The sequence below is a fragment of the Scardinius erythrophthalmus genome (genome assembly GCF_964197995.2).
Source record: "Scardinius erythrophthalmus genome assembly, chromosome: 12".
Classification (NCBI taxonomy): domain Eukaryota; kingdom Metazoa; phylum Chordata; class Actinopteri; order Cypriniformes; family Leuciscidae; genus Scardinius; species Scardinius erythrophthalmus.
In genome coordinates this window covers 4976294-5002589 of record NC_138232.1, presented here as the reverse complement: position 1 = coordinate 5002589, position 26296 = coordinate 4976294, and the positions used below count along the sequence as shown (strand labels likewise).

General features: G+C 36.5%; 1 protein-coding gene across 1 annotated transcript in view; it reads left to right on the top strand.

Moving 5' to 3' along the window:
* The first annotated feature begins 532 nt into the window (after positions 1-532).
* The window catches only part of esyt1b (extended synaptotagmin-like protein 1b), a 37349-nt gene continuing 11585 nt past the window's right edge, over positions 533-26296 (top strand). The window contains exons 1-40 of the mRNA XM_081381751.1: positions 533-581; positions 779-1138; positions 2117-2158; positions 3699-3833; positions 4423-4496; positions 4763-4835; positions 4926-5015; positions 5647-5702; positions 5830-5950; positions 6961-7125; positions 7396-7478; positions 7879-7927; positions 9223-9312; positions 9556-9651; positions 13026-13097; positions 13184-13270; positions 13427-13576; positions 13825-13941; positions 14102-14278; positions 14595-14680; positions 14760-14808; positions 15144-15233; positions 15656-15751; positions 17447-17518; positions 17620-17706; positions 17804-17950; positions 18445-18551; positions 19028-19181; positions 19275-19451; positions 19535-19617; positions 20110-20158; positions 21144-21233; positions 21704-21799; positions 21896-21967; positions 22055-22141; positions 22839-22985; positions 23120-23268; positions 23362-23494; positions 24395-24507; positions 24650-24758. Coding sequence (XP_081237877.1) covers positions 785-1138; positions 2117-2158; positions 3699-3833; positions 4423-4496; positions 4763-4835; positions 4926-5015; positions 5647-5702; positions 5830-5950; positions 6961-7125; positions 7396-7478; positions 7879-7927; positions 9223-9312; positions 9556-9651; positions 13026-13097; positions 13184-13270; positions 13427-13576; positions 13825-13941; positions 14102-14278; positions 14595-14680; positions 14760-14808; positions 15144-15233; positions 15656-15751; positions 17447-17518; positions 17620-17706; positions 17804-17950; positions 18445-18551; positions 19028-19181; positions 19275-19451; positions 19535-19617; positions 20110-20158; positions 21144-21233; positions 21704-21799; positions 21896-21967; positions 22055-22141; positions 22839-22985; positions 23120-23268; positions 23362-23494; positions 24395-24507; positions 24650-24758 — 4224 coding nt within the window. The 5' untranslated portion in view covers positions 533-581; positions 779-784. The remainder of the gene's footprint in view (positions 582-778; positions 1139-2116; positions 2159-3698; positions 3834-4422; positions 4497-4762; positions 4836-4925; positions 5016-5646; positions 5703-5829; positions 5951-6960; positions 7126-7395; positions 7479-7878; positions 7928-9222; positions 9313-9555; positions 9652-13025; positions 13098-13183; positions 13271-13426; positions 13577-13824; positions 13942-14101; positions 14279-14594; positions 14681-14759; positions 14809-15143; positions 15234-15655; positions 15752-17446; positions 17519-17619; positions 17707-17803; positions 17951-18444; positions 18552-19027; positions 19182-19274; positions 19452-19534; positions 19618-20109; positions 20159-21143; positions 21234-21703; positions 21800-21895; positions 21968-22054; positions 22142-22838; positions 22986-23119; positions 23269-23361; positions 23495-24394; positions 24508-24649; positions 24759-26296) is intronic.

Sequence of the window (26296 nt, the reverse complement as noted above, 5' to 3'; positions counted from 1 at the left end):
AGTGTAATTATACATTTAAAGGAATAGTTCACTTAAAAATTTAAATGATCTCATCATTTATATAGGTTTGAAACAGCTTGAGGGTGAGTAAATGATTATAGAATGATTATAACTATTCCTATAGTAGTACTGAGTAAAATTAATTAACTGCATGCACTTACGATAGGGTTTGGTTAAGGGTTAGTTGCATGTTTAATTTATAGTTATTATTACTATAGTAAATAACAAGGACGGTCCGTGTAGAAAACAATATTACATTAGTTTGACTATTAGATTTATATCAGACATACTTAATTAGACTATTATCATTCATCTAGTATTCAGCCGGAACTGCATTACATTTAATTTAATTTAAATTAAATTGTGGCTAGTAAGAATTGACCCAAGACTTGTGAAGCTAGAAGCTTTCAAAGAACAAACTGCCTACTGCAGCTTCCAACTAAAAGTTTTCGCCCCTTTTTACAACTGCGTCGTTTTCTGTGGGCGTGATCTGCCTCTATAACGGTGCAGGCCAGGGATTTCAGACAGACAAACTGCAAGAAGGAAAAAGAGTGTCATGCCAGAAGGGTAAAAGCTGTGAGGTGGGCGATTTCTCTTTCTCGGGCTGACTGGCTTATTGATCTGCAGTGACCAGGCATCCGATTCAACTGCAGATTTTCACTAGTCCATGCGCCAATGCAACGTGACTTTCAATACAGCACATGTTGAATTTGAGTTGCAAATCGCTGCATTTGTAATCGTATCTTGACTTTGAAAACATTTGCCTTCAAACCAACAGACTACAATGTCGCACGTTGATTCAGGGCCGAAAAATGACTCGGACTCGGAAAAGAAGACTGAACCAGCCCAGGACAGTTCATCCGGAGAAATGGACGTCCCTAAAACGAAATTACTGGACGCCAAGGCAATCTTATGGACTTTCGGCAAATGTCTCACTGCCATGTTGCCTGTTTACCTGGCTGGTTACTATCGCATGAGCACTAGTTTGGTGGTGTTTGGGATGATGGTTTACGCAGGATGGAAACATTCTCGTGAGGCGAAGGAGGCGAGACTGAGGTCCGCTATACAGTTACTCAACGACGAGCAAGAATACATATCATCCAAATCATTTAGAAGTAGAGGAGACCTGCCTTCTTGGGTAAGAATGCATAAAAATGCGTCTTTTGATAGGTGAATAAAAATAAACACTCCAGCACTGTTATTGATGCATAACGTCCGAATAAGTCCACCTCTAGTTATACTAAGAGAGAAATATTCAGTGTTTTTATGTGAAACACATTTGCATCGCTCGCTACTACAAAAAAAAAAAAAAAGTAGCGATGTCCGAATCGCGAACGATTTGTTTTTCCAATCGGCTCATTTGAATGAATCAGAGTCGTGCGGCTTTTGAAATCTCTTCGCTTAGAAGTCAAAGAGGGTTAAATTTATTGAATAATCACAAACAACCACAATATGTGACGCAACCTAATCGACAACATAGTGAAAACAGCAGTATTTTACAGAAAAAAACTCTTTTACACACACAAAAAGAAAAGCCTCGCGATTACTTATCTTTGGAACGAATCATTTTTTTAAACAGTTCATTGTTTGAACGAATCGATTCGATAACGAATGAATCTGATTCCCGAATGCTGCCAAAGAGTAGGAGTGGTCTGCAGATTTAGAGGACATTTTTAGACCTGTTGGTGGCGCTGTATCGGTGGTGTACTGCATACTAGTAACTGCGTACTTGGCAAAATTCCCATCGTCCAAATCACTCTGAATACATTGTTGCTTTGTCATCTCCTCCCCATGTGCTCAGTATGCTTCCATAAAAGAGTTTATACTATATTTGGCCATGTCTCATGGCTATCATGAGATAAAATAAGCTATGCATGTTATTAATGGGGGGGAAATTGTCCAAGACAAATCAAATTCTACACTGCACATTGTATGTATTATTTAAGAAGGAAATATTGTAAATGGAGAAGAAAAAAAACACATGATAGACTGAGGTGGTTGCGTGTGCTGTTTTTTTTTTCTTCTTTTTAACCACATCCTCTTGTTGTATAGCTCATAAGCATAGACAGTCTTTGCACTTAGAAGTCTGTTATTGTTTTTTTCTTTATAATTTCAGGTCAATTTCCCAGATGTGGAGAAGGTTGAATGGCTAAACAAGGTAATTCAGCAAACAGTTTAGGTTTACATTTGTTTATTAACATCAAGCCTGTAATCCCATGTGTTCCAGTATCCACCCATCAAATGAATGACTCCACCCTCATGTCACAACAGCTGCCGATGACCACCCACACGGCACACGCCTGCTGAACAAAAGCTTTATATACTATTATTACACATCCATTCTCAACCAAACACTAATTCAACCAACATATGTTCCTTGCCTTTGAATTATTAGATCAGTTGCAATACATGCTTTTCCAGGAAATTTAATTTTTAATGTCGTTTTGCATCTCTAAAGCAAAAAAACAAACAAAACAAAACTTAATAATAATACTCCAATAAGCACCAAATTACTATAACATAACATAAGATTAAAGATGAAACCCCTTAAAAGAAAATACAATTAGTATAGGCTGCATAATATGTATAACAAAAAAAGTAATAATAAAAGACAACATAATACATTGAATGCTTATAAAAGTTATTAGCTTTACCATTGCATTTAGTATTAATGGTACTAAAATATTATTTTTGATTTTGGGATGAAATTAACTTTCTTCATGAGATTCACTCACTGAGAGACAGAAAAAGGAGGAGCAGATAGAGATATACCCCTTCCTGACACCATTTATCCTTCTTTCCGTTTCAGTAGTAGTTTGGTTATAACAGTGCTGTGGCGTATCATTAGAACACAAATATTTAGGCCTGACTTTATCAGTGATTCACGAGGCAGACATTTTACACTGGCAGTTATTCCAGCTGAGAATCTCCCCCCTTCATATCCTGTGGTCATGTGGTCTGTGCATGAGTCATATTGCTATTTCTAAAATCGGTGGTTTGCACATGTAATGAAACAATCTGAAAAATGCCCTGGCATCTGGCGCTTTAGCTTCTGTTATCACATCTTAACATCCGCAAACAAGAAGTCACTATAGCAACTAGGCAAACACAAATGGCACGGTGTAAACAGCGTCAAGGAGAGCAGAGAACAGACATGGGCATTAAACAGAAGGAACTGCGTCAGATCTCTAGTCCCCCAATCTCACAGACACATACACATACAGGGTTTGTACATGGAATTATGGTTAATACCATGGTATTTTTGAAGACCGTAAAGTATATACATCAAAGTACTGGGTTAGTAGGAATTTTATTGATTCCACTCTGTAGGAAAGAATGTTGGTCAGATGTAAAAAGATGTAGGGCGGGGCTTGATTTTGTCCATGGGGAATTGATTGGATGGTTGTGGCTTCCTATTGGTGGATCTCATGTGAGTGACAGGTTGCCCCGCCCTCACGCCAGTAAACACGTCATCAGAGAAGAGATGAGATTTGAACGAAAGTGGGAGGGGAAGTTGTTTTGATTAAAGATTATGAGGGCACGTGAATAAAAAAATAAAAAGATGTGCACGGATGAACTATTTATAATAAATACTACAGTATTCCATAAAAAATAAGAATAGTCCATTTTTGATTTCATGGTGACTTTAATATCAAATAAAAATGACACTCTCTTTCTCTTCCTGTCTATTTCTCAAGGTTATCCATCAGGCCTGGCCATATATTGGTCAGTATTTGGAGAAGCTGCTTATGGAAACCATTGCTCCATCCATCCGCGGCTCCAGCACTCATCTACAGACTCTCAGCTTCACCAAGATAGACTTTGGTGGCAAGGTCATTCATGGAAACACACACACTGCTACATAATAAATAATATTCCAGATTCCTGCAGATCTCATTCCAGTACAGTAGGAGATTAAAAGGGGCTCCACTGCCCTTGAAACATGTCTGAACAAGCATTCTGTTAGAATAAGCACATCTGATGTCTCATGGCAAACATTCCTGTCAAGGCAAAAGTGAAATTTTTATGTTCATGTGATTTAAAGGACATAAGGCTGTGAAAATCTTGCTTATTAACAAATAGCTACTGAATTATTACTGCGGGGTGTTTATGAGCTGATAATGAAAAGCTAATAATGAAATCATAAAATGTCAAATTAAAATAAATATATAATTTAAAAATCTAAACAATCAAATTAAAGCACTAAAAAGATAGTTTGTCATGTGACCATTAGCCAACATCAGAGAACCATGAACAAGCAAATATGTTGTTAAATTAAACTAAAATCTACTGACCTAAAAAACTACTATATTACAATGTTATGGAATAATATATGCATAAAGAAACAACTGATTTGTCCTATATTAGAGTTTTGGCTGCACATTTTTATCTTCTACAACAGAACTTTTCTTTATTTTACAGCCGATGAAGGTGGTTGGAGTGAAGGCTCATTCAGAAAATGAAAAAGGTCAAATTCTGCTTGACGTTTACATCAGGTGACGCATACGTCTATTTACTGACTTAAAAGTCTTGTGTAATCGATATTGTGTCTGTATTTCACAAGCTGACAAAACAAGAGCGTCAAACTGCAGACAACCTCAGATTTGTTTATCCAGAGAAGTGTATATCCTATTTAAAGACTTCATTTTTGTTTAGTTTTCCATCAAGTTTTAGTGGTTTGGAACAAATTCAGCAGAATGGTTAAATTTATTTGTAAAGAGTTAAAAGCAACCTAAGGTTTCCTCTCCGCCATCTTTTTCAGTTACGTGGGGGATGTCGAGATAAACGTGGAGGTGAAGAGGTATTTCTGCAAGGCTGGTGTGAAGGGAATACAGGTGAGATTATGTGTTGTTACAGTACATTTGATACATGGTCCCACTGTAGAAATGAAATCTTGAGAGATAATTCCATTTGCATTCTTTCAGCTTCATGGAATGATGCGTGTGATTTTGGAGCCACTGATTGGTGACGTCCCGATCGTGGGTGCTGTGACCATGTTCTTCATCCAAAGACCCGTGAGTGTCTCTAAACACGTACTTCACCACTATAAATAACCTTTGGTGGACCGGAAAGATTCCATGTATGTTAAAGGTTCTTCATGGAACCATAGATGCCAATAAAGAACCTTTATTTTCAAGAGTTTATGAAAAATAAGGGTTCTTCTATGGTTGACTAAATGATTCTTTGGAGCTTAAAACATTTTTGACATTACACTATCCCCCAGTTTTACAGACAAGTGTTAAGCCTAGTCCCAGACTAAAATGCATGTTTGAACTGAACATGTTGCACTGATATATCTTGTGTCATTGTTTTGTCTCGAGATTCACACCAATAATGTTTTTTTCTAAGGCATGTTTATAAAAGCTTCTTAAATGTCCTAATTGAACTAAGGCCTAATCCTGGCTTAATCTAAGCCTATAGGTTCTTCAGATCAAATACATTATTAGTTCTTGGTAACATCCATTAACTGAGGAAGTTGAAACCCTCCTGGGTTCTTTGAAGCTCCATTGAACTGTAAAATGTTCTGCATTAGTCTTCTTGCAAGTGTGTACTGATCCTTACTGTCTTTATTCTTTCATTAGTGCTTGACTTAGAATATTACTCTTAATAGAATCATGTAATCTCCTTTTTCCTCTTTGTTGTCAGAAACTGACCATTAACTGGACCGGTTTGACCAACCTGCTGGACATTCCAGGGGTCAAGTGAGTTTCTGTCATTACACATACACAATAACATTTTATTCAGTTCAGTACACTCGCTGTCCTGATCGACATCCGTTTCTTTTTTTAAAATCTATTTCACACTTTCTGTCCCTGTTCCTTTTCTCAGTATGATGTCAGACACTATGATCATGGACGCGATTGCCTCGTTCCTGGTTTTGCCCAATCGTCTCACTGTTCCTCTAGTGGCAGACCTGCATGTGGCTCAGTTGAGGAGCCCCCTGCCCAGGGTAACACACACATACAGACCTTACACACATTGGAACCAACATACAATGACCAAATCACTCAAATACATGATACTTTGGTTTTTGCAATTGACATTTACTCTACAGTTCAAAGGTTTGGGCTCAGTTAAATGTTTTAATGTTTTTGAAAGAAGTCTCTAATGTGCACCAAAACTGCATTTATTTGATCAAAACTACAGTAAAAACAGAAATATAGTGAAATATTATTAAAATTAAAATAACTGAATTCATGAATACATTTTAAAATGTAATTTATAGGGGTGTAACAGTTCAAATTGCTCACGGTTTGGTTTTTATCACATATTATAGATGTGTACGTGTCATCATATTTTAGATGAACCGCAGTGCAAGTGCGTGCCGAACCATGGGTGGAGAATATTACGGTTTGATTTTTTTGACAAGAATCGTTACACCCCTAGTAATTTATTCCTGTGATGCAACGCAAAATTTTCAACATCATTACTCAAGTCTTCAGTGTCACATGATCCTTCAGAAATCATTCTAATATTATGATTTGCTGCTTAAGAAAAATTTCTTATTATTATCAATGTTGAAAACACTTCTGCTGCTTAATATTTTTGTGGAAACCATGATATATTAGAGTTTTTGATGAATAGAACGTTCAAAAGAGCAGCAATTATTTTAAATAGACTTATTTTTTATATCTTATTATTATTGCCACCTTTGTTAAATTTAATGTGTCCTTGGTGAATAAGAGTATTAATTTCTTTCAAAAAAAAAAAGAAAATCTAAATCTAGCTGACTCCAAACTTTTGAAAGGTAGTGTTCTGTGCCATTTTGCAGTGTAATTTGAAGTATTTTTCCATAGTTTTTAAAGCAGAAGTAGCATACATGTATCTGAAGCATCGCTTTCCATAAAACATAATGACACCATGTAATTGGTTATTTTCATTTAGGAGTAATGCAGTAATGAAACAGTTCCCTGCACTGCAGTCTTTCATATTCTGTGCATCTTTCTTTCTTTCTTCAAGGGAGTTGTGCGCATTCACCTGGTGGAGGCCGAGAGTCTGGCTGCGAAGGACACCATTGTGTCTGGTGTGTCTGACCCGTACGCCCTGCTCAGAGTCGGGCCGCAAACCTTCAAATCCCAGCATCTGGACAATACACTCAATCCCAAATGGGGTGAAATGTATGAGGTGGGTGTTAAAATGACACCACATTGCAATATTAACAAAAGAAGCAACTCTTTAAACACTGATTTCAAGTTTTAAGAGGTGTACTGTATAAGCCATTTAATATCATAATATTGATATATGATGTAAATGTGATGAACTTCATAAGGTCATATGTATCTGTGTGTGTTTAAATGTCGAATCATTTACGCCGCTTTTTGTCATTGATAACCCACATTGTTAATGTAGGTGTGTCTTTGGTGTTTCATGCATGAGTGTGTGTCTGTCTGTCAGGTCATCGTTCATGAGGTGCCTGGTCAGGAGCTAGAGGTGGAAGTATTTGATAAAGATCCTGATCAAGATGATTTCCTGGGCAGGTACCATATCACTGCTTTTCATCTCCCGTCATTCCGTCTCTCATTTATTCTCTCAAAGGAGTCATATCTTTAATGTTTTAACATTATAAGCGAATAATCCTTATAATGTTAGTCAAGATATCTTGCACTAAAACAATTTACATTGAGGATATCTTGTTTTTTGAAAGTGTTTCCATAGTGCATTAAACTCTTTTATTCCAGAAGTTTCTTAAAAATGTACTTTTTCTTATAATATGACCTCTTTGATATAGATCTGTTCCAGATTTTCATCTTCTGAACATCAGTTGTAGTGTCCTACCATAAGCCACCATTACCATAAACTCAGAATTTGTGTTTTGTATTGTTTGCTGATCTCTATTCTCATCCTTGCGTTGATGCTCTTTATTTCACTTGTGTTCAGGACAAAAATAGACTTGGGGATTGTGAAGAAATCTAAAATAGTTGATGAGGTGAGAACATTTAGATAACATTCCAGCACACTGTGTGTGCACACTATGTGTGTGTGTGTGTGTGTGTGTGTGTGTGTGTGTGTGTGTGTGTGTGTGTGTGTGTGTGTGTGTGTGTGTGCTTGTTTTGATTTATGAGGACACAAATTTGTGTAATCACATGACTTTTACACGGGTATTATACAACATAAATGTGGTTTATGAGGATATTTCCTGAATCCTCGTAATTAAAATGTCTTACAAAACATCCTAAACAATGTTTGATTAAAAATGTAAAAATGTAGAACGTTTTCTGTGATGGGTAGTTTTAGGGGATAGAACATATAGTTTGTACAGTATACAAACTGTTACACCTATGGAATGTCCTCATAATGATAGGTGCACCAACGTGTGTGTGTGTGTGTGTGTGTGTGTGTGTGTGTGTGTGTGTGTGTGTGTGTGTGTGTGTGTGTGTGTGTGTGTGTGGTTAACTTGATTTGGTTTGTAAGTGTGTGCATAGCTTTCACCACAAGTAGACATGAAATCTATATCAATGAAACTATTAGCTACAAACCAACTAAAACCATTGTATATTGCAATTATTATTATTTATAAATAAAATGATCACATGGCTGAATGCTTGATTCTGTTTGGTCCATCAAGGCATTCTGCAGTCAAATATTTTAATGATGCAGAACTTTTCTGATTTTCTTCCTAGTTTCATATCCCTCGTCATTCACTAAAACTTTTCAGTATAACAGAAATATGAGTCGAAAAACTTAAGAAAAATAATAATTTTGCCCTAGTAACTGAAATAAATACAAAGTTCTGTCATGAAACTCTACATGGCGTAGGCTGACAGGTCCTCAACTCAACCTGTTCACAATCACATCATTCAGGGCACAGCTGATTGGTTCCTGTCACATCAGTGGCCAATGAGCTCGCTGCTCAACTTTCAACTTTCCAAACATTATCCATTACCATGCCAAACACTCAGAGATTGTCATGACAGAATTAAGTTGAAGTGCTAAAAAACTGAACATATACTAATAAAAGCTCATTTAAAATATGAGTGAATACTATAATAATAGATAAATAATACTTAAATAACACTGATGTCGTACCACTGCACGCTGAGCTGCAAAATATACCTCTGACAAGGTGATCTGTGCCTCAATTCAGTCTTGTGTCACTCTGAAAGGGTTTATGTTGCAATAATGACCAGATTATTTATTGAATATTTGTGTATGTCAGTCTTTTAGGTTTATTGTAGAATTTTGCATGGGTAATTATTTGCTGTTTTAATGTCCCCTTCTTAGTGGTTCACTTTGAAGGACACCACTACAGGACGGGTTCACCTCAGACTGGAGTGGCTGACTCTAGAAGCCGACACAGGAAGACTGAAAGAGGTCCTATAACACCGTACAAACACAGAACACAGGGGGGTTTCTTGGAAACGGGTGTGCTATGTTTTCCACACATGCAAACAGTGTGTTCATCTACTCCACCTTTTAACAAAACATCAAAATCTTTAACGAGATAGAAAGCTTACTTTGCACACTTGACAAACAGAGCAACTTCAAACAGGAGTTTTTACAGCAGCTTCGCTCCGCCCTACTTTGCCCTCATTTTTTTTTATCTCTTTCTCTCAGGTTCTGAAGAGAAATGAAAGTGTGGTGAGTAAAACAGCAGAGCCACCCTCAGCAGCCATCTTGGCAGTGTATTTGGACAAGGCTGAGGCACTTCCTGTGAGTAATACTCTCACATCATCTTCCTGCTGCACTCTTTGTTCTAACACACACGTTATGTTTTATGAGCACATTCCATTGACAATGATTTTTATACAGTACAAACTGTATATTCTATCCCCTATCCCTACCCATCACAGAAAACTTTCTGCATTTTTACATTTTCAAAAAACTTAATTTAGTATGTTTTATAAGCTGTTCTCCTCATGGGGACAAAAACTGTCTCTACAAGGACAAGAATTTCAGATATTGCCATCTTTGTGGGGACACTTTGTCCCCATAATTTAGGATTTACCAAGACGGACACACACACACACACACACACACACTCATTCTTGTACATCTATCTTCATGAGGACATTCATTGACACAATGCAATCTCTAGCCGCTTACCCTAACCTTACCCATCACAACTAAGTGCCTAAACCGAACCCTGACCCTAAACCGACCCTTAAAGGAGAACTCCGGTCAATTTTAACATTGAGCTCATTTTTTTGTAAATTTGGAGTGCTGTCAGTACAGAGAACAACGACAAAAATCGGTGTTGCCTACACCGTGTTATCCTCTTTTTAAAATTTACACCCTGTTGACTTCAATGGGGCAAGTACTAAACCTGCTTTTAGCCTCTTAACATCCTTGATGTGTCATTACAAGTGCACAGCCAATGTGAGTGATTCCTTCAGAGTGATCACGGGTGAATCTGACTGCAGTAGATGTGAAAGATATTAATAAAAATGATGTTATTTTAGCCTTATTAAGAGGCTAAAAGCAGGTTTAAAACTTGCCCCATTGAAGTCAACAGGGTGCAAATTTTAAAAAGAGGATAACACTGTGTAGGCAACACCGATTTTTGTTGTTGTTCTCTGTATTGACAGCACTCCAAATTTGCAAAAAAATTAGCTCAATGTTAAAATTGACCGGAGTTCACCTTTAACCTCATTATAACCTGATCCCTAAAACCAAGTCTTGACCCTCAAACAGGCCTTTAAAGGCTCTCAGAAAGTGAGGACCGGCCAAAATGTCCTCACTTTACTCTCTTTGTCCTCACTCCAATGGTCTAAAACTCAAACTGGTCCTCACAAAGATAGTTGTACAAGTACACACACACACACACACACACACACACACACACACACACACACACACACACACACACACACACACACACACACACACACAGTAGTTATGCTCACCAACCCTGCATTTATTTAATCAAGTACACAGGAAAACAGGAATATTGTGGAACATTATTGCAATTTAAAAGAACTGTTTTCTATTTGAATATATGTTAAAATGTAATTTATTCCTGTGATCAAAGCTGAATTTTCAGCATCATTACTACAGTCTTCAGTGTCACATGATCCTTCAGAAATCATTCTAATATGATGATTTGCTGCTCAAGAAACATTTCTGATTATTATCAATGTTGAAAACAGTTGCACAACTTGTTTGCACAAAAGTTTCTTGAGCAGCAAATCAGCATATTAGAATGCTTAATATTTTTGTGGAAACTATGATAATTTTTTTTTTATAATTCTATACTGAATAGAAAGTTCAAAAGAACAGCATTTATTTGAAATAGAAATCTTTTGCAGCAGTGTAAATGTCTTTAATTATGATCAATTTAATGCATCCTTGCTGAATAAACGCAATCATTTGTTTAAAAAAAAATCTTACAAGCCCCAAACTTTTGAACGGTACTGTATGTGGGTCAGGTTTTTCCACCTTGTCTTTGAAAAGGTAGTGAAACCTGAAATCAAGTCAAGTCAAGTCAACATTATTTATATAGCGCTTTTCACAATACAGATTGTGTCAAAGCAGCTTCACAGTATTAAATAAAATAGTACATCAGTGTTTGTTTCTAGTGTAAAACATCCACGTTTGGTAATGCTGATCAATAGTATTGTTGATTGATTCATTAAATTAAGTATCCCCAACTGAGCAAGCCAAAGGCAACAGTGGCAAATCACCCTAATGTGGGGATGAGCCAACAATGCCGACAATGAAAATGGGTTAATAAACATACTAAATAATGTCTTGATCAACATATAAAACTGCTAAAAGGTTTCTGTTTGGGTTCAATTTAAGATTAGGGGATAAAAAACATCATTAGCTCAGTATAAAAACAGTAGAAGTCAATGGAAGGTCCCACCATGCAGGGAAACCAAACAAACGTGTGTGTAAATGCTTCTGGTTACCCACAGCCTGCTGTTTCCCTTTTATGCTCGGCTGCCGCCCATTCTGAAGCAAACTTAAAGGAGGATTGCAGCCATGTCTAGAGAAACTATTAAATGAAACATTAGATATATCTTATTCAGCTCGTGGTCTTGAGAGAGCACTCTGTGAAAGCACTCGCACCGTTTCCCGCATCCAGAATATTTTACTAGAAGTGCAGTGCAAAAAGAGTTCACTTAAGAGGCACACACTGATACTTAAAACTCTTGAAACAAGTACACACTTGCATCAAGTGAATATCCCAGAGCGCTCAAGCTTACAGCGCTGCGGTCTGGAGGATTTTAAAGGAATGTCCTTCATTAGCTATGTTTCCATCCACCCTATTTTTATGCACGTTTTGGGAAATACGATTGACCACAGATAATAATTGATATTAGACAGATAATAAAACTCCTTCCTCAGTTCTAAAGCATAAATTGTGTTTACAATAATGCACTTACTGTAAGTCTATAGTGCTTTGCTCTGTGATAAAAGTGAAATCCACAAAAGTTTCCACAAAAACATTAAGCTACAGTATGCAAGCTTGTTTTCGCCATGGAATAAAAAAATAAAATGCGACTTTTTATCTCACAATTCTGACTTTTTTCTCACAATTCTGACGTATATAAACGCGCAACTCTGACGTTTTTTCTCACAATTCAAGAATTGTGAGTTATAAAGTCAGAATTGTGTCATATAAACTCACAATTCTGAGAAAAAAAAATGATGAGATTAAAAAAAATGCAATTATCTTTTTTGTTTTTTCCGTGGTGTAAACGTTAGTCCATATTAAGCAGCAAAATAATCGGAATTGTTTCTTGAGCACCAAATCATTATATTAGAATGATTTCTGAAGGATCATGTGACACTGAAGACTCCAGTATTGATACTGAAATGTAGATTTGATCACTCTTTTCAAATATATTCAAATAGAAAACATTGCTTTTAAATTGAAATAATATTTCACAGTATTATTAAATTTTTAAATCCTTTAAACAGTATCGCCTACTAACCTAATTTATATGAAATAGTTTTTTTTTTAAATTAGTTTAAACTGGAAACCTAATCATATTAATGACAAAATGGTAAATGACCTGTCACGCATATGCTATTTTATGTTTATTTTTAAGTATGTTTGTACCCGTTTCTTCTGTTTTTAGATGAAAAAAGGTAATAAGGATCCCAACCCGATTGCTCAAATCTCAGTGCAGGATGTTACCCGTGACAGCCGGGTAAGACGCACAATTACCACCTGTGCCAACCAAACTTTCCCATGTGACCCGCTCTTCTCAATCACACTTATTTCCCCTCTCCTTAGATTTGCTGGAATACCGTGAACCCTCAGTGGGAGGACGCGTTCACGTTCTTCATCAGAGACCCAAGCACACAGAACATTAGTGTACAGGTATGCTAACATCCACTGCCCTGTTATGAACATACACAAGCTCTCAATACAGGTGTAAACAGGGTTCAGATGTGATTCTTTTTCCAAATGTGAACTTTTCCTGGTTGACATTCATGTTACTTAAGCCATTTTTACATTGACTCGTCTCTTTTTCAGGTGAAGGATAATGACCGTGTTCAGGTTTTGGGAAGTCTGTCCATTCCTGTTTCCCATCTTCTCTCGAGTCCAGACCTGACTTTAGATCAGTGGTTTAATCTTGAGAATTCCGGCTCAGGCAGCCGCATCCACATCAACACAGTTCTCAGGGTAAATCCGTCTGACACACAATACACAAGCTTGAGTACACATATACATATACTCTTCCATACAAAAAAAACAACATAATTTTCCACTTTATTTACAAAATATTAATCTCCAACAACGTCTGCTCTCGTGAACACAGATGGAAACTGCTTTATTCGCAAAAGTTTTTTCGCGATATTCCAGTTTTGCACACTAGTTAAATTCGTAACTTTGGTTGTAAACATAGCTTGTGTTGATGTCATTTCCTGCAGGTTCTCTGTTTGGATGAAGCTGCAGTAACTTCCTCCCTGCTCTCCAGTGGCCCTCTTTCGAAGAGCTCTGCCTCGCGTCCACAGAAGACGACGCCCCATTCCAGCTTCGCTACTGAGGTGTGCAGATCTCATCTATTAGTGTCACTATGCTATTCATATTTAACACTATTAGCCACACAAGTACGATATGTTCTTGAATATACACTCTTTGATGGTCCGATCGATCATAACCAACCCCTGAAATCAAAGTAAAATGATCTGCTCTTTGTTCCTGCAGGGACTGCTGCGGATCCACCTCGTGGAGGGTCAGAATCTGGTTCCGAAGGACAACATGATGGGTGGGATGGTGAAGGGGAAGAGCGACCCGTATGTCAAGATACAAATTGGAGGTGAAACCTTTAAAAGTCAAGTGATCAAGGAGAACCTCAACCCCACCTGGAATGAGATGTATGAGGTGGGAATACTTTCAAATCACAGTTATAAATCAAACCTTGACGCTGTGTCCAGAATGACAAACTCCCACTATACTATACTATACTAAATTATACTATACTATACTACAACAGTGTTTGACATATTTATTGTTGCATGCTGTTTCACACGCTATTTACTAAAAAAAAACACAGTACACAGGTTGTACTGCAAATTATGAAGTATGGTAGTCTTCGAAACATTTATCAGCAGGACTTTTTCTTCATTTAAGCTGTGAGGGATTGTTTGGCGGTATGACTAAGTGTTTAAACTTGCCATTTCCCGTTTTTATTTTTAAGGTGGTTTTGACGCAGCTTCCTGGTCAGGATTTTACATTGGAAGTTTTTGATAAGGACATGGACATGAAAGATGACTTTATGGGCAGGTAAGAAGGCTGCTGTCAATGTAATTTAGTTTTAGCATTATTTAGGCACATATTCATATTGTTTTTCTTTTCTTTTTAGGCTGAAGATGAATCTGAGTGACATAATCAGCTCCCAATACATTAATGAGGTTGAGTATATGTGCATTAGTAGTAATAAGTATAATATATGAAGAGTTCAGATGCAAAAGCCTCTAAGTGCCATCTGAAATTTTCTTCTAGAATGATCATTTTTATCAAGCTTGTATGTTTATGTTCAGTTATTTCACTTTAGTGACAATGAAGATTACCTATTAATTGTCATTAATGTGAAATTACTGAACTTAAATATACGAGAATAATAAAAATGCTAATTTTAGAGGAAAATTTCAGATGGCACTTAGAGGCTTTTGCATCTGAACTCTTCATATATATTATATAAAGATACTTATACATATATCCTCTTGTGACTGTGTGTGTGTGGCAGTGGTTTTCTCTGAGCGATGTGAAGCGTGGCCGTGTTCATCTCGCTCTGGAATGGCTTCCCACTGTAACACAACCAGAGAAACTCCAGCAGGTGGGCAGAACCATCTCTCATCCTCCATCAATCTCTGTCTTTCACGAGTTCACACTTACAAATAAGTCAGATAGAATAAATGCGTATTTGGCGTGCTGTCCGAGGAGAGGGCTCCGGGCTCGGTATTCGGCCCGAACCCAGAGTACTCCCCCCGTATTCCTGGCTGTGAAAGAACAAGCCAAGAGTGAGGAGTCGGGGTGGTGGAGGGATGCTGAAAACTGTCAAGGAAGTTAGATGAGTTGACAGAGTGAATATATATATTCTTCCTCTCATGCTGATAGGGTAGACATGGTAATTGTTTGATGAGTTGATTGATTACTTGATTATTTGAACGTGCTCCTCCCGAACTTTGTTAATAAAACATCATGTGTTGAAAATACACTGAGGAAACTAACTGGTTAACTGTATGATTTATTCGTCAGGTGTTGCTGTACCAATCAAAGACCTCGTACATGAATAAGACAGTGCCGACTGCCGCTCTTCTGTTTGTGTATGTGGAGCGCGCACATGAGCTTCCTGTGAGTATGAAATATCTCATTTGTTCTGCCGAAGAGTAATGACATTAATGGAGAGACTGAGATCCTCCTGTTTTTCAGATTTTTCTCCTGAGAAAAAGCCCCCTTTTCCCCTCTAGAGTTTCAGAAAAGACCTCAACAATGTCTCAAACTGTGCTCAGATTTGCCAGGAAACATAGAGCCCTATTTTAACAATCTGAAACGCAAGTATCAAGCGTGAAACGCAAGTAACTTTGTCTCGATGCAAATCTAAAATGGGTTGGTCTTAAGTAGCTACATAACTCATAGGTGTGGTTTTGGCATAACGTGAAATAAACCAATCAGAGCGTCATCTCACATTCCCTTTAAGAGCAGGCGCGCTTGTTCCATGGCGGATTGCCATTATAACGGCGGATTTGCCAGGAGCGGTTCACAGCCGAGGAGACCGACGTTCTCGTCAGGGCCGTAAAACACAGAGATGTGACATTGGGGATGGAGAAACCCACCCAAATTAGCTTCGGTTAAACAGGCGTATGATAATTTGGGTATATGTGTAAGCTAGATTTATGCTTTTATAATAAACTGTCTATCTATCTATCTATATATCTATCTATTGTAATAATGTATGATTTGCAAAAATGAAAACTGCTGCTTCTGTGTAGATGAGAGAATCAAAGTGTATGCGCGTTGTGCACACGCTACATTGATTATGGCCAAGCATGCGCCCTTAAAATAGCATATGAATATCATGCACAACACGCCACTGACTTTAGACTAGGTTTTTCCTGGTCAGTAGCAGAATTGTTTTGTAAACCTGCAAAATAGCACGAGGGAACGTTTGCACCGAAACATGCCTCTTTGCGCTGAACCGCCCTGGGGAGCGCAAGTGTATTTCCTAACTTACCGACGTGCGTCTGTGGAGGGAAAAGTCCACTGTGCGCGGGTGCAAAATAGGAATGATACATGCGTCGGTGTACAAAGTTAATTGCGCTGGGTGCAAGATAGGGCCCATAGTGTGCAATCAGAAGTCAGAGATCTCAATATCAACTCAAACATTATTCAAAAGATCTTATAGCTGCTATTTTTCTGGGGAAAAATACTTCTTATTCAGCAGCAAGGATGCATTAAATTGATCAAACGTGACAGTAAAGACGTTTATAATGTTAAAAAAATATTTAAATTTCAAATGCTGTTCTTTTAAATTTTCTATTCGTCAAAGAATCCTTAAAAAAAGTAGGTTTTTTTTTTTTTTTCAAAAATATGTAGCAGTACAACTGATTTCAACATTGATAATAATCAGAAATGTTTCTTGATCAGCAAATCATCATATTAGAATGATTTGGGAAGGATCACGTGACGCTGAAGACTGGAGTATTGATGCTTTGCATCACAGGAATAAATTACATTTGAATATATATTAAAATAGAAAACAGTTATTTTAAATTCTAATAATAATTCACAATATTACTGTTTTACTGTGTTTTTAAACAAATAAATGCAGCCCTGGTGAGGGAGACTTCTTTCAAAAACAACATATAAAAATAAAAAAGTAGAAGTCCCCAAACTTTTGAACAGTGCTGTATTTCAACAACTGATTTGTTTTAGAAACTTTTTAGGAGAAAAATCTGATTGATACTTTAATGAAACATGTCTGAAACATTTACCCACAGTGCTTTACAAATGGTTCTCATGAGTCTTATTTTTTCTCTATGTGTTTAGTTGAAGAAGAGTGGAAAGGAACCTAAAGTTGGAGCGGAGCTGATTTTGAGAGGAACTTCTCATAGAACCACCGTGAGAAACTGCTTTACCACAGATACTGTTTAAATTTATGGTCAATGATGTGTGGCTAAAATGAATTTTCTTTCTCCTTGACTTGACTCTGTGTGATGTAGGTCTGTGAGCGCAACAGCTCTCCCCAATGGGACGAAGCGTTTCACTTCCTGGTTCGAAACCCTTTTAATGAAGACCTTGTTGTGAAGGTTAGAACTCACAAACAGCACATTTTTATGCAGTATTTGACTTGCAAAACACTTTACCATCTGACCTTAACCCTTTAACCTCACTTTTTCTCACCAGTTATCCCACAATTGGGATTTCTCTCTGGGATCTGTGGTGATTCCCATTAAAGAGCTTCTCTCTGAACCAGATCTGCTGTTGGACCAGTGGCTCAATCTGGATGGAGCGTCGCCTCAGAGTCAGATTCTGCTCAGAGCTCAACTGAAGGTAAACACACACGCATGTATATTCCATCTTCATTAATGCTGCATTTAATCGATCAAAATACAGTAAAAATACTGTGAAATATTATTGCAATTTAAAATAACTTGTTTCTATTTAAATATTGAGACCCCCTGTGGTGAAAATCAATTTATATGTCTATGTGGTGTTTTTAGCATGCTTTAAGACAAACCATGTGCAAATTGTATATATATATTAAATATATATCAAATTCAGCCCACCAAAGTGGCTAGTAAGAGTGACTGCGTTACACGCCACTGCTGAAATATACCCGCATTTGGCAGGTTGGCAGGTATTAATGTCAAGCCCTGGTCACAAACATGTAACCAATCCCGTCAACGTGTGGGGCGAGGCCTTTCCTATCATTATTTCAAGGATATTGGATATTTACAAGGATGCTGATTTTTAGAAGGCAGCTGTCTGACTCTGAGATGGCGTGATATGATGTTATCATATGATGTTATGATGTTATGTTGTAGATTCTTTGCCCTAAAGAGACGGAGAGCTCTGAAGACCAGCACGAGGAGCCGAAACGTCCTGAAGCATCCAGCATTAGAAGAAAACGGGAGGAGGAATTAGTGCAAAAGTGAGAGGAGGAGAATTTCATGTCATAGAGCCCTCAAACATATACCTTAACAATCTAGAAGATGATATTTAATAAGCAGGGCCTTAAACTTAAGTTCTTTCATTTCATTGAAATAAACAGTTCTGCTGAACACCTGATATTTCACTTGTAATTTCTCTTAAAAATGAAATAGGAATAGATAGATGAAGATAAAAGATGAAATAGATGAACTAGAATAGATGAAATGAAATAGATAATGCTATAAATCCATCGCTGGTTAATGTAATAGTTATGTTCTAGAGAAAACTGTATTTAAGTGTGTATTTATTTAATGATTATACTCGACTGTTAAGTATGTGTGTTTATTGATATTTTGTTTAAAAGGAATAATGTTTCATTTTCATTTTGTTACATGTTATGTAACTTCTTTGACCACATAGACAATAAACTTACTTTGACTTTAACGTGCGTGTCTGTGTTTGTTTGGGGGGTTTTAGGTCTAGCATTGAAGAGGTCCCACCGTCTCCTGTCAGCAGGACTTCCTCTGTGTCAGTCCCAGAAGAGGAGGAATTCCCAGAGGTCACGGAAGTGTCCAGCTCAGATGACCTTCGACCCCTACACACCAGCCCTGACCCCAGCTTTGGTACCAAGGTGAGAAATATTAGGCTGACAGATGATGGCATTGCTGATATGGCTTATAAATGCAAACATGCCAACATAGTGAGAACATTTTATGTTTTTTAGGGCGTTCTCCGCGTCCACCTGCTGGAGGCTCAAGATCTGGTTGCGAAGGACAACTTGATGGGTGGGATGAAGAAGGGAAAGAGCGACCCGTATGTCAAGATCCATATCGGAGACACGACCTTTAAGAGTCATGTGATCAAGGAGAACCTCAATCCCACCTGGAATGAGATGTATGAGGTGGGTTTAGGTCCTCAGATGCTGTTTTAGTTGATGTTAAAATGGTTTTATATCTAATATCATGTGATCAATGCTTTTCCCAGCTGGTTCTGGCCTCCAGCTCAACTTCTGATGTCCTTGTGGAGGTTTTTGACAAGGACATGGACAAAGACGACTTTTTGGGGAGGTATGTGGCAGCGTTGTAATTGTTAAATAAAACTAAAACTATTCAAAATACTTTGTGTTAGCTACAAATAAAATAACATAAAATAAATGTTATAAATATAAAATAAATATTGGATCTAAAATGTTTATTAACTTTTTTTTATTTTTTTATTATGTAACTGAAACAAAAAGTGCTAGAATTACTAAAACTAAAGCTGAAATAAAACTAAAGCTAAAAAAATAATAAAAATGCATAAGCACACAACAAAATACTAAAATTAAAACTAAAATGAAAATTGGACATATATAAATTCAAGCTATTTATTAATAGTCGTCACCTTTAGCGCTTTATACAACACAAATTGTTTTAAAGTAACTTTACTGTGATAAATACTATAATGGTATATAAATAATAGTAAAATAACACTGGTACGTGGATGAAAGTCAATCACGCATTGTCATGTTGGCATGATGCTTGTCCGTGTCATTTCACTGATCCTGTGTGTGTCCACAGGCTGAAGATCAGCTTACAGGAGATCATTCAGTCCCAGCTGACTGATGAAGTGAGTGCATCATCACTAGTGTCTTTCCTCATTTCTCATTCTCTAGTGATTGGATTTTGAACAGTTTACACATACAGTGTTATGCATAAGTTTAGACACCCATACTAAAGTTGACTAAAAAACACGTTTTGGAAGTTTTGGAAACTGAACTTAATGCCTTAATTTAAAAAATTAGGAAAAATCCAACCTTTAAGGACACCAATTTTCTTTGTGAATGAATAATGTATCATAAATAAATAAATGTTCTTCCTTAAAATACAGGGTGCATAAGTTTGGACACCCCTATGTTAAATTCCCATAGAGGCAGGCAGATTTTTATTTTTATTTATTTTTTTATTTATTTTTTAGGATACTATGCATCCTGATAAAGTTCCCTTGGCCTTTGGAATTAAAATAGCCCCACATCATCACATAGCCTTCACCATACCTAGAGATTGGCATGGTTTTATTTCAGTTAGCCTAATAGCTGGTTTGATTTGCATTGAGAGATGATCTTATGGAAAGTACCCCATGCCAATCTCTAGGTATGGTGAAGGCTGTGTGATGATGTGGGGCTATTTTAATTCCAAAGGCCAAGGGAACTTTATCAGGATGCATAGTATCCTAAAAAAATAATAAAAAAAAATACTTAAAAATAAAAATCTGCCTGCCTCTATGGGAATTTAACATAGGGGTGTCCAAACTTATGCACCCTGTATTTTAAGGAAGAACATTTATTTATTTACGATACATTATTCATTCACAAAGAAAACTGGTGTCCTTAAAGGTTGGATTTTTCCTAATTTTTTAAATTAAGGCATTAAGTTCAGTTTCCAAAAGATGATTTTTTATTCCTCTTTTTAGTCAACTTTAGCATGGGTGTCTAAACTTATGCATAGCACTGTATTGTCTTAATATTGGCATTCAATTTGCTAGTAAGTGTACTGGTAAGGTGAGAAAGTATTGTAATATATTAATTCCGTTGTGTTTTCTTTCTCTGTGTCAGTGGTTTTCTCTGAGTGATGTCAAACATGGCCGTGTTCATATGATTCTGGAGTGGCTGCCCACAGTAACACAACCTGACCGACTTCAAAAGGTCATTATTAAAGCTGACATATATAATATTAATTATATTATATTAATTCATATGATGTTTTTGAGTATCAATAGTAATTCGATCCATGTGCAATGCATCTATTCTAGACCTTATTATAAACCTTATTTTTATTTATTTAATTGATTTACTTTAAGCACCTCCTAAAATTGTAAGTGAGGCTCGAACCTTTCAATAAAAATTAAGAATATATATATTTGTTTATTGTGTAGTATTATTATGAAGTATATTTAATGTGAATATAATTTTTAGGATTTAATTTGGCATAAGGATTTCTGTTTAAAGTGTAGTGTTTATTTTAATATGAAATCCATTTTTTAAATATATATTTGTTTATTGTGGAAGTATATTTAATGTGAATATATATTTTTTAGGATTTAATTTGGTATTAGAGTTTCTGTCTCAATCTCAACCTGCATTTTCAATTGTGTTCTTGTTTTCTTGATGTCCAGGCTCTGCAGTTACAGTCAGAACATTCATTCCTGAACAAATCCGTGCCGTCAGCAGCTCTGTTCTTCGTCCTCTTGGAGAGAGCTCATGACCTGCCGGTACGTCTTACACACACATGCACTTACAAGCATTTTCACACAAATACAGTTCAGCTGCTGTGATCAAAACACTGTCATTTGTGTTCATGTGTGCAGCTGAAGAAGAGTGGAAAGGAGCCTAAAGCTGCCGCAGAGCTGGTTTTCGGTGACATTTCTCATAAAACCAAGGTTGAACTTGTGCTTTATGTAAAGATAAAGTTGTGTGTCCATTTCTAACCCTTAATGTAAGCAACTTCTTTGCTGTTCTCTTTAAAGGTGTGTGACCGCGCCACATCTCCTCAGTGGAGTGAAGATTTTCACTTCCTGGTTCACAACCCAAAAGAGGAGGCTCTTATTATAAAGGTGAAGTAGATTAGGTTCCTAATTTTGTTTTGGAGGTTTACATGCATCCCTGATCAAAAACCACGTTCATTTTCTCGCATTGCAGCATCAACTCTTTTCTCACAGTGTCTGAAACGATAAAAGATTCAGTCTCTCTAAATCCCTCCTTTCTGAGAGCCTGCTCTGCTCTGATTGGTCAGATGGCACAGTCTGTTGTGATTGGTCTATCGCTTATAGCGCGTGTCAGAAACGAAACACTCGTTACCATATCTGAATTTCACCTCTGGATCTTCCTCAGCAATAGTAACAGTAGCGATGGCGTCGGTTTTACCGTATCAATTCCAGCACGAGTCCTCGTCCTTTTGAATTGCATGCGAAGTGGATTTGCTTTCGCAGCGCAGAAAACAGCGTCTTCCTGACACGTCGACAACACGAACCAAACTCCTCCGGGCTTCAGCTACACCTACAGTGTTTGAGGGCGCGGAAAAGTAGATGTCTTTCGCTGGCAGCCAACGAAATTAAATATTATACATTGTGTCTATTATTTATATTAAGTAGAATGTTTAATTATCTAATTATTAGTATTATATATAAAAGCAATAGTAATAAAAAGTATAATACATGTACATTTATTATATCATTTATTTTAAATTTAAATGAATAATTTAAACATTTTTTTTTTTTATCTTTATATTTTTCTCTCATTTCACTGCTGTAGCTTTCAAGTGCCTTTGAGCAGCCCTTGGGTAGTGTGGTTCTACCAATCAGAGAGTTGCTTTCAAAACCAGATCTACTGATGGACCAATGGTTGAGTTTGGATGGAGCCAGTCCTGACAGTCAAATTCTGCTGAGAGCACAACTTAAGGTGAAAGAATTATTATGATTACTTTTTCTAGAAACTACAATCAAAAAAAGGATACATGGATTTCTTGCAATCGGTGTGTCAAATCTTGACCGTAACACGTTTTTAAATGCCTAATTGCTCTACTTTATTATCAGATTTTGGACTCGAGAATGGATACAAGTGCCCTTCAATGTAAAAAGCCTGTTGTTGAAGAACAGTATGTAGAAAAAGCACCAGTCACCGCTGAACATTCACAAGCTGCAGTCAGTAAGGAGTCTGAGAAGAAGAAGCTGCCAGCAAAAGGGTTTGATTTTTTTTGTGATGATTGATTACTGATTTCATATAAATCACATCATTCTGTCTTGAGAGCTAAACCAGATTATGTTGTGCTCATCAGGATCAGTGACCTTGCAGCCTTTACTCTACCAGTACCCACAGCACGGCCTGAAGAACCTCAGAAACAAACAGCCGCCCATGTCATGGAAGAGCATCACACGCCGTCTGCACCGAAAACACAGCCTGACACTGAGGTGTGTGTGTGTGTGTGTGTGTGTGTGTGTGTGTGTGTGTGTGTGTGTGTGTGTGTGTGTGTGTGTGTAAAGCATAACTCACTCGAACATTTTATTTGAATGAATTAATAATTTATTTATTTAATTTCATGTTTTGTTTATTATATATATATATATTTTTTTTATTCATTGTATTTTAATGTAAACAATATATTTTATAATTTTATATTATATTAAAATATGAATAAAATAAAATTTTAATTGACATTCAACATCAAATAAATATTTCCATCAGATGTATTTCAGATACAGTATGTATTTATCATATTTCATGTATTTGTGTTTACCATACATCTCGTTTTAATGTTTATTTTAAAAATAAATTTTTAATTAATTTAAAAATTGTATTAAAAAAATACAATAAACATTATTGTTTTGTTGAAAGTGAATGGTGACCACAGCTATTGTTTTATTTTATTTTGAAAAAAAAGAAAGAAAAAAAGCACTACCTTTTAAATGATTAAATAAATATATTTTATTTATATATTTATTATTCATTGTATTTTAATGTAAATAATTTATTTGATTATATTTGTATATTATATTAAAATATGAATAAAATAAAATTTGATATTATTTGTGTTTTTTAATTGACATTCAACATCAAATAAGCATTTCCATCAGATATATTTCAGATACAGTATGTATATATCATATTTAAATAAATATATATAAATACGTTTATTTAAAAAATACATTTTTAATTAATTTAAAAATTTAATTTAAAAAAATGACAATAAATATTATTGTTTTGTTGAAAGTGAACGGTGACCACAGCTATTATTTTATTTTATTTAAAAAAACAAACAAAAAAAAACTACCTTTTAAATGATTTGCTCATTTGTTGCTTTTCATTGACAGGAACTCAGCAAACTTCCTGAATCCACTTCTAATGTGGCTGGATATATGGAACCAGTAAAAACATTTGGCTCATCCCGTGAAGAGCAACAACATGTGGATAAACCAGTAGAACAGTGAGTTTTTTTTTATGGTTTTGATAATATAACATAATTTAGCTTGAATTAACAAAGTAATATTCCATTAATCATAACAATAGTGTATTATGATCATATAAAGATTAGTTTATGTCTGTGTGTGTGTGTTCATGTTAAACAGGGCTCACAAGAAGGTTTCTCCCAGTGTTTCTGCAGAAGAGTCCAAAGTCTCTAGTTCAACAGACGCACGACCCCAAAAGACTAGCCATGACCCCAGCTTTGGCACCAAGGTGAGTCTGTTATTTTCTTGACCTTTTAGGTTTCTGGATCAACATTCCCTCTGCTTTTAGTAGTGGGTTTAAGGATGCTGGAAGCATTCTTTTAATGTCGCTGTTGTTGTTCTTTTGGGGTCGTGTGTCTGCCCAACTGGGCTCTTTCTTGCAAGAAAATGACACCTATGAAAAGTTTCAGTCTGGGTTCAGGCCGCATCATAGCACTGAAACTGCGCTCGTTAAAATCACAAATGATTTACTCTTAGCTTCTGACCAAGGCTGTATCTCAATACTAGTTTTACTTGATCTTAGTGCTGCGTTCGATACTATAGATCATACAATACTCTTAGATCGACTACAAAATTATACTGGTGTTCAAGGACAAGCATTAAGCTGGTTTAGATCGTATTTATCTGACCGCTACCATTTTGTTTATTTAAATGGAGAAAAATCTATCATAACTCCAGTAAACTATGGAGTGCCGCAGGGATCTGTGTTAGGCCCTCTGTAATTCTCAATATATATGCTGCCACTTGGAAATATTATAAGGAAACATGGAATTAGTTTCCATTGTTATGCTGATGACACTCAAATATATATTTCATCACGGCCGGATGAAAACGCTAAATTATCCAAATTGACAGAGTGTGTTAAAGATATAAAAGATTGGATGACGCGCAATTTTCTTTTATTAAATCCAGATAAGACAGAGGTAATACTTATCGGTTCAAAAAACCGCCCACAAAACCTCTTACAGTACAACTTTAACATAGTAGGGTGTCCTGTTACTTTATCCTCTACAGTAAAAGACCTGGGTGTTATATTAGACTGTAACTTGTCTTTTGAAAATCATATTTCATATGTTACAAGAACAGCCTTTTTCCACCTTAGAAACATTGCTAAGTTACGTAATATGCTATCAGTTTCTGATGCAGAAAAGTTAGTTCATGCATTCATGACCTCGAGACTAGATTACTGTAATGCTTTATTAGCTGGTTGTCCTGCATCCTCAATAAACAAGCTACAGTTAGTCCAAAATGCCGCCGCTAGAGTTCTTACTAGATCAAGAAAATTTGACCATATAACACCAATTTTATCATCCCTACATTGGTTACCTATAAAGTTCCGTATTAATTACAAGGTATTGCTACTGACTTATAAAGCCCTAAACGGCTTAGCTCCAGTTTATTTAACGGATCTTTTATCGCCCTATAATCCATCGCGCTCTTTAAGGTCACTAAATTCGAGGCTTTTGGTCATACCTAGGATATCCAGATCCACCAAAGGAGGGAGAGCATTTTCACATTTAGCTCCAAAACTCTGGAATAGTCTTCCTGATACTGTTCGTTGCTCAGACTCGCTCTCCCAGTTTAAAACTAGATTAAAGACGCATCTCTTCAGCCAGGCATTCATATAATATTTTAATCTTACAGTTAAATCCGGTCTCTACTTCATAAACGCCAGAGGAGAACTGGCCCCCGACTGAGCCTGGGTTCTCCCAAGGTTTTTTTTTTTTCTCCATTAGGTCACCTGATGGAGTTTTTCGGTTCCTTGCC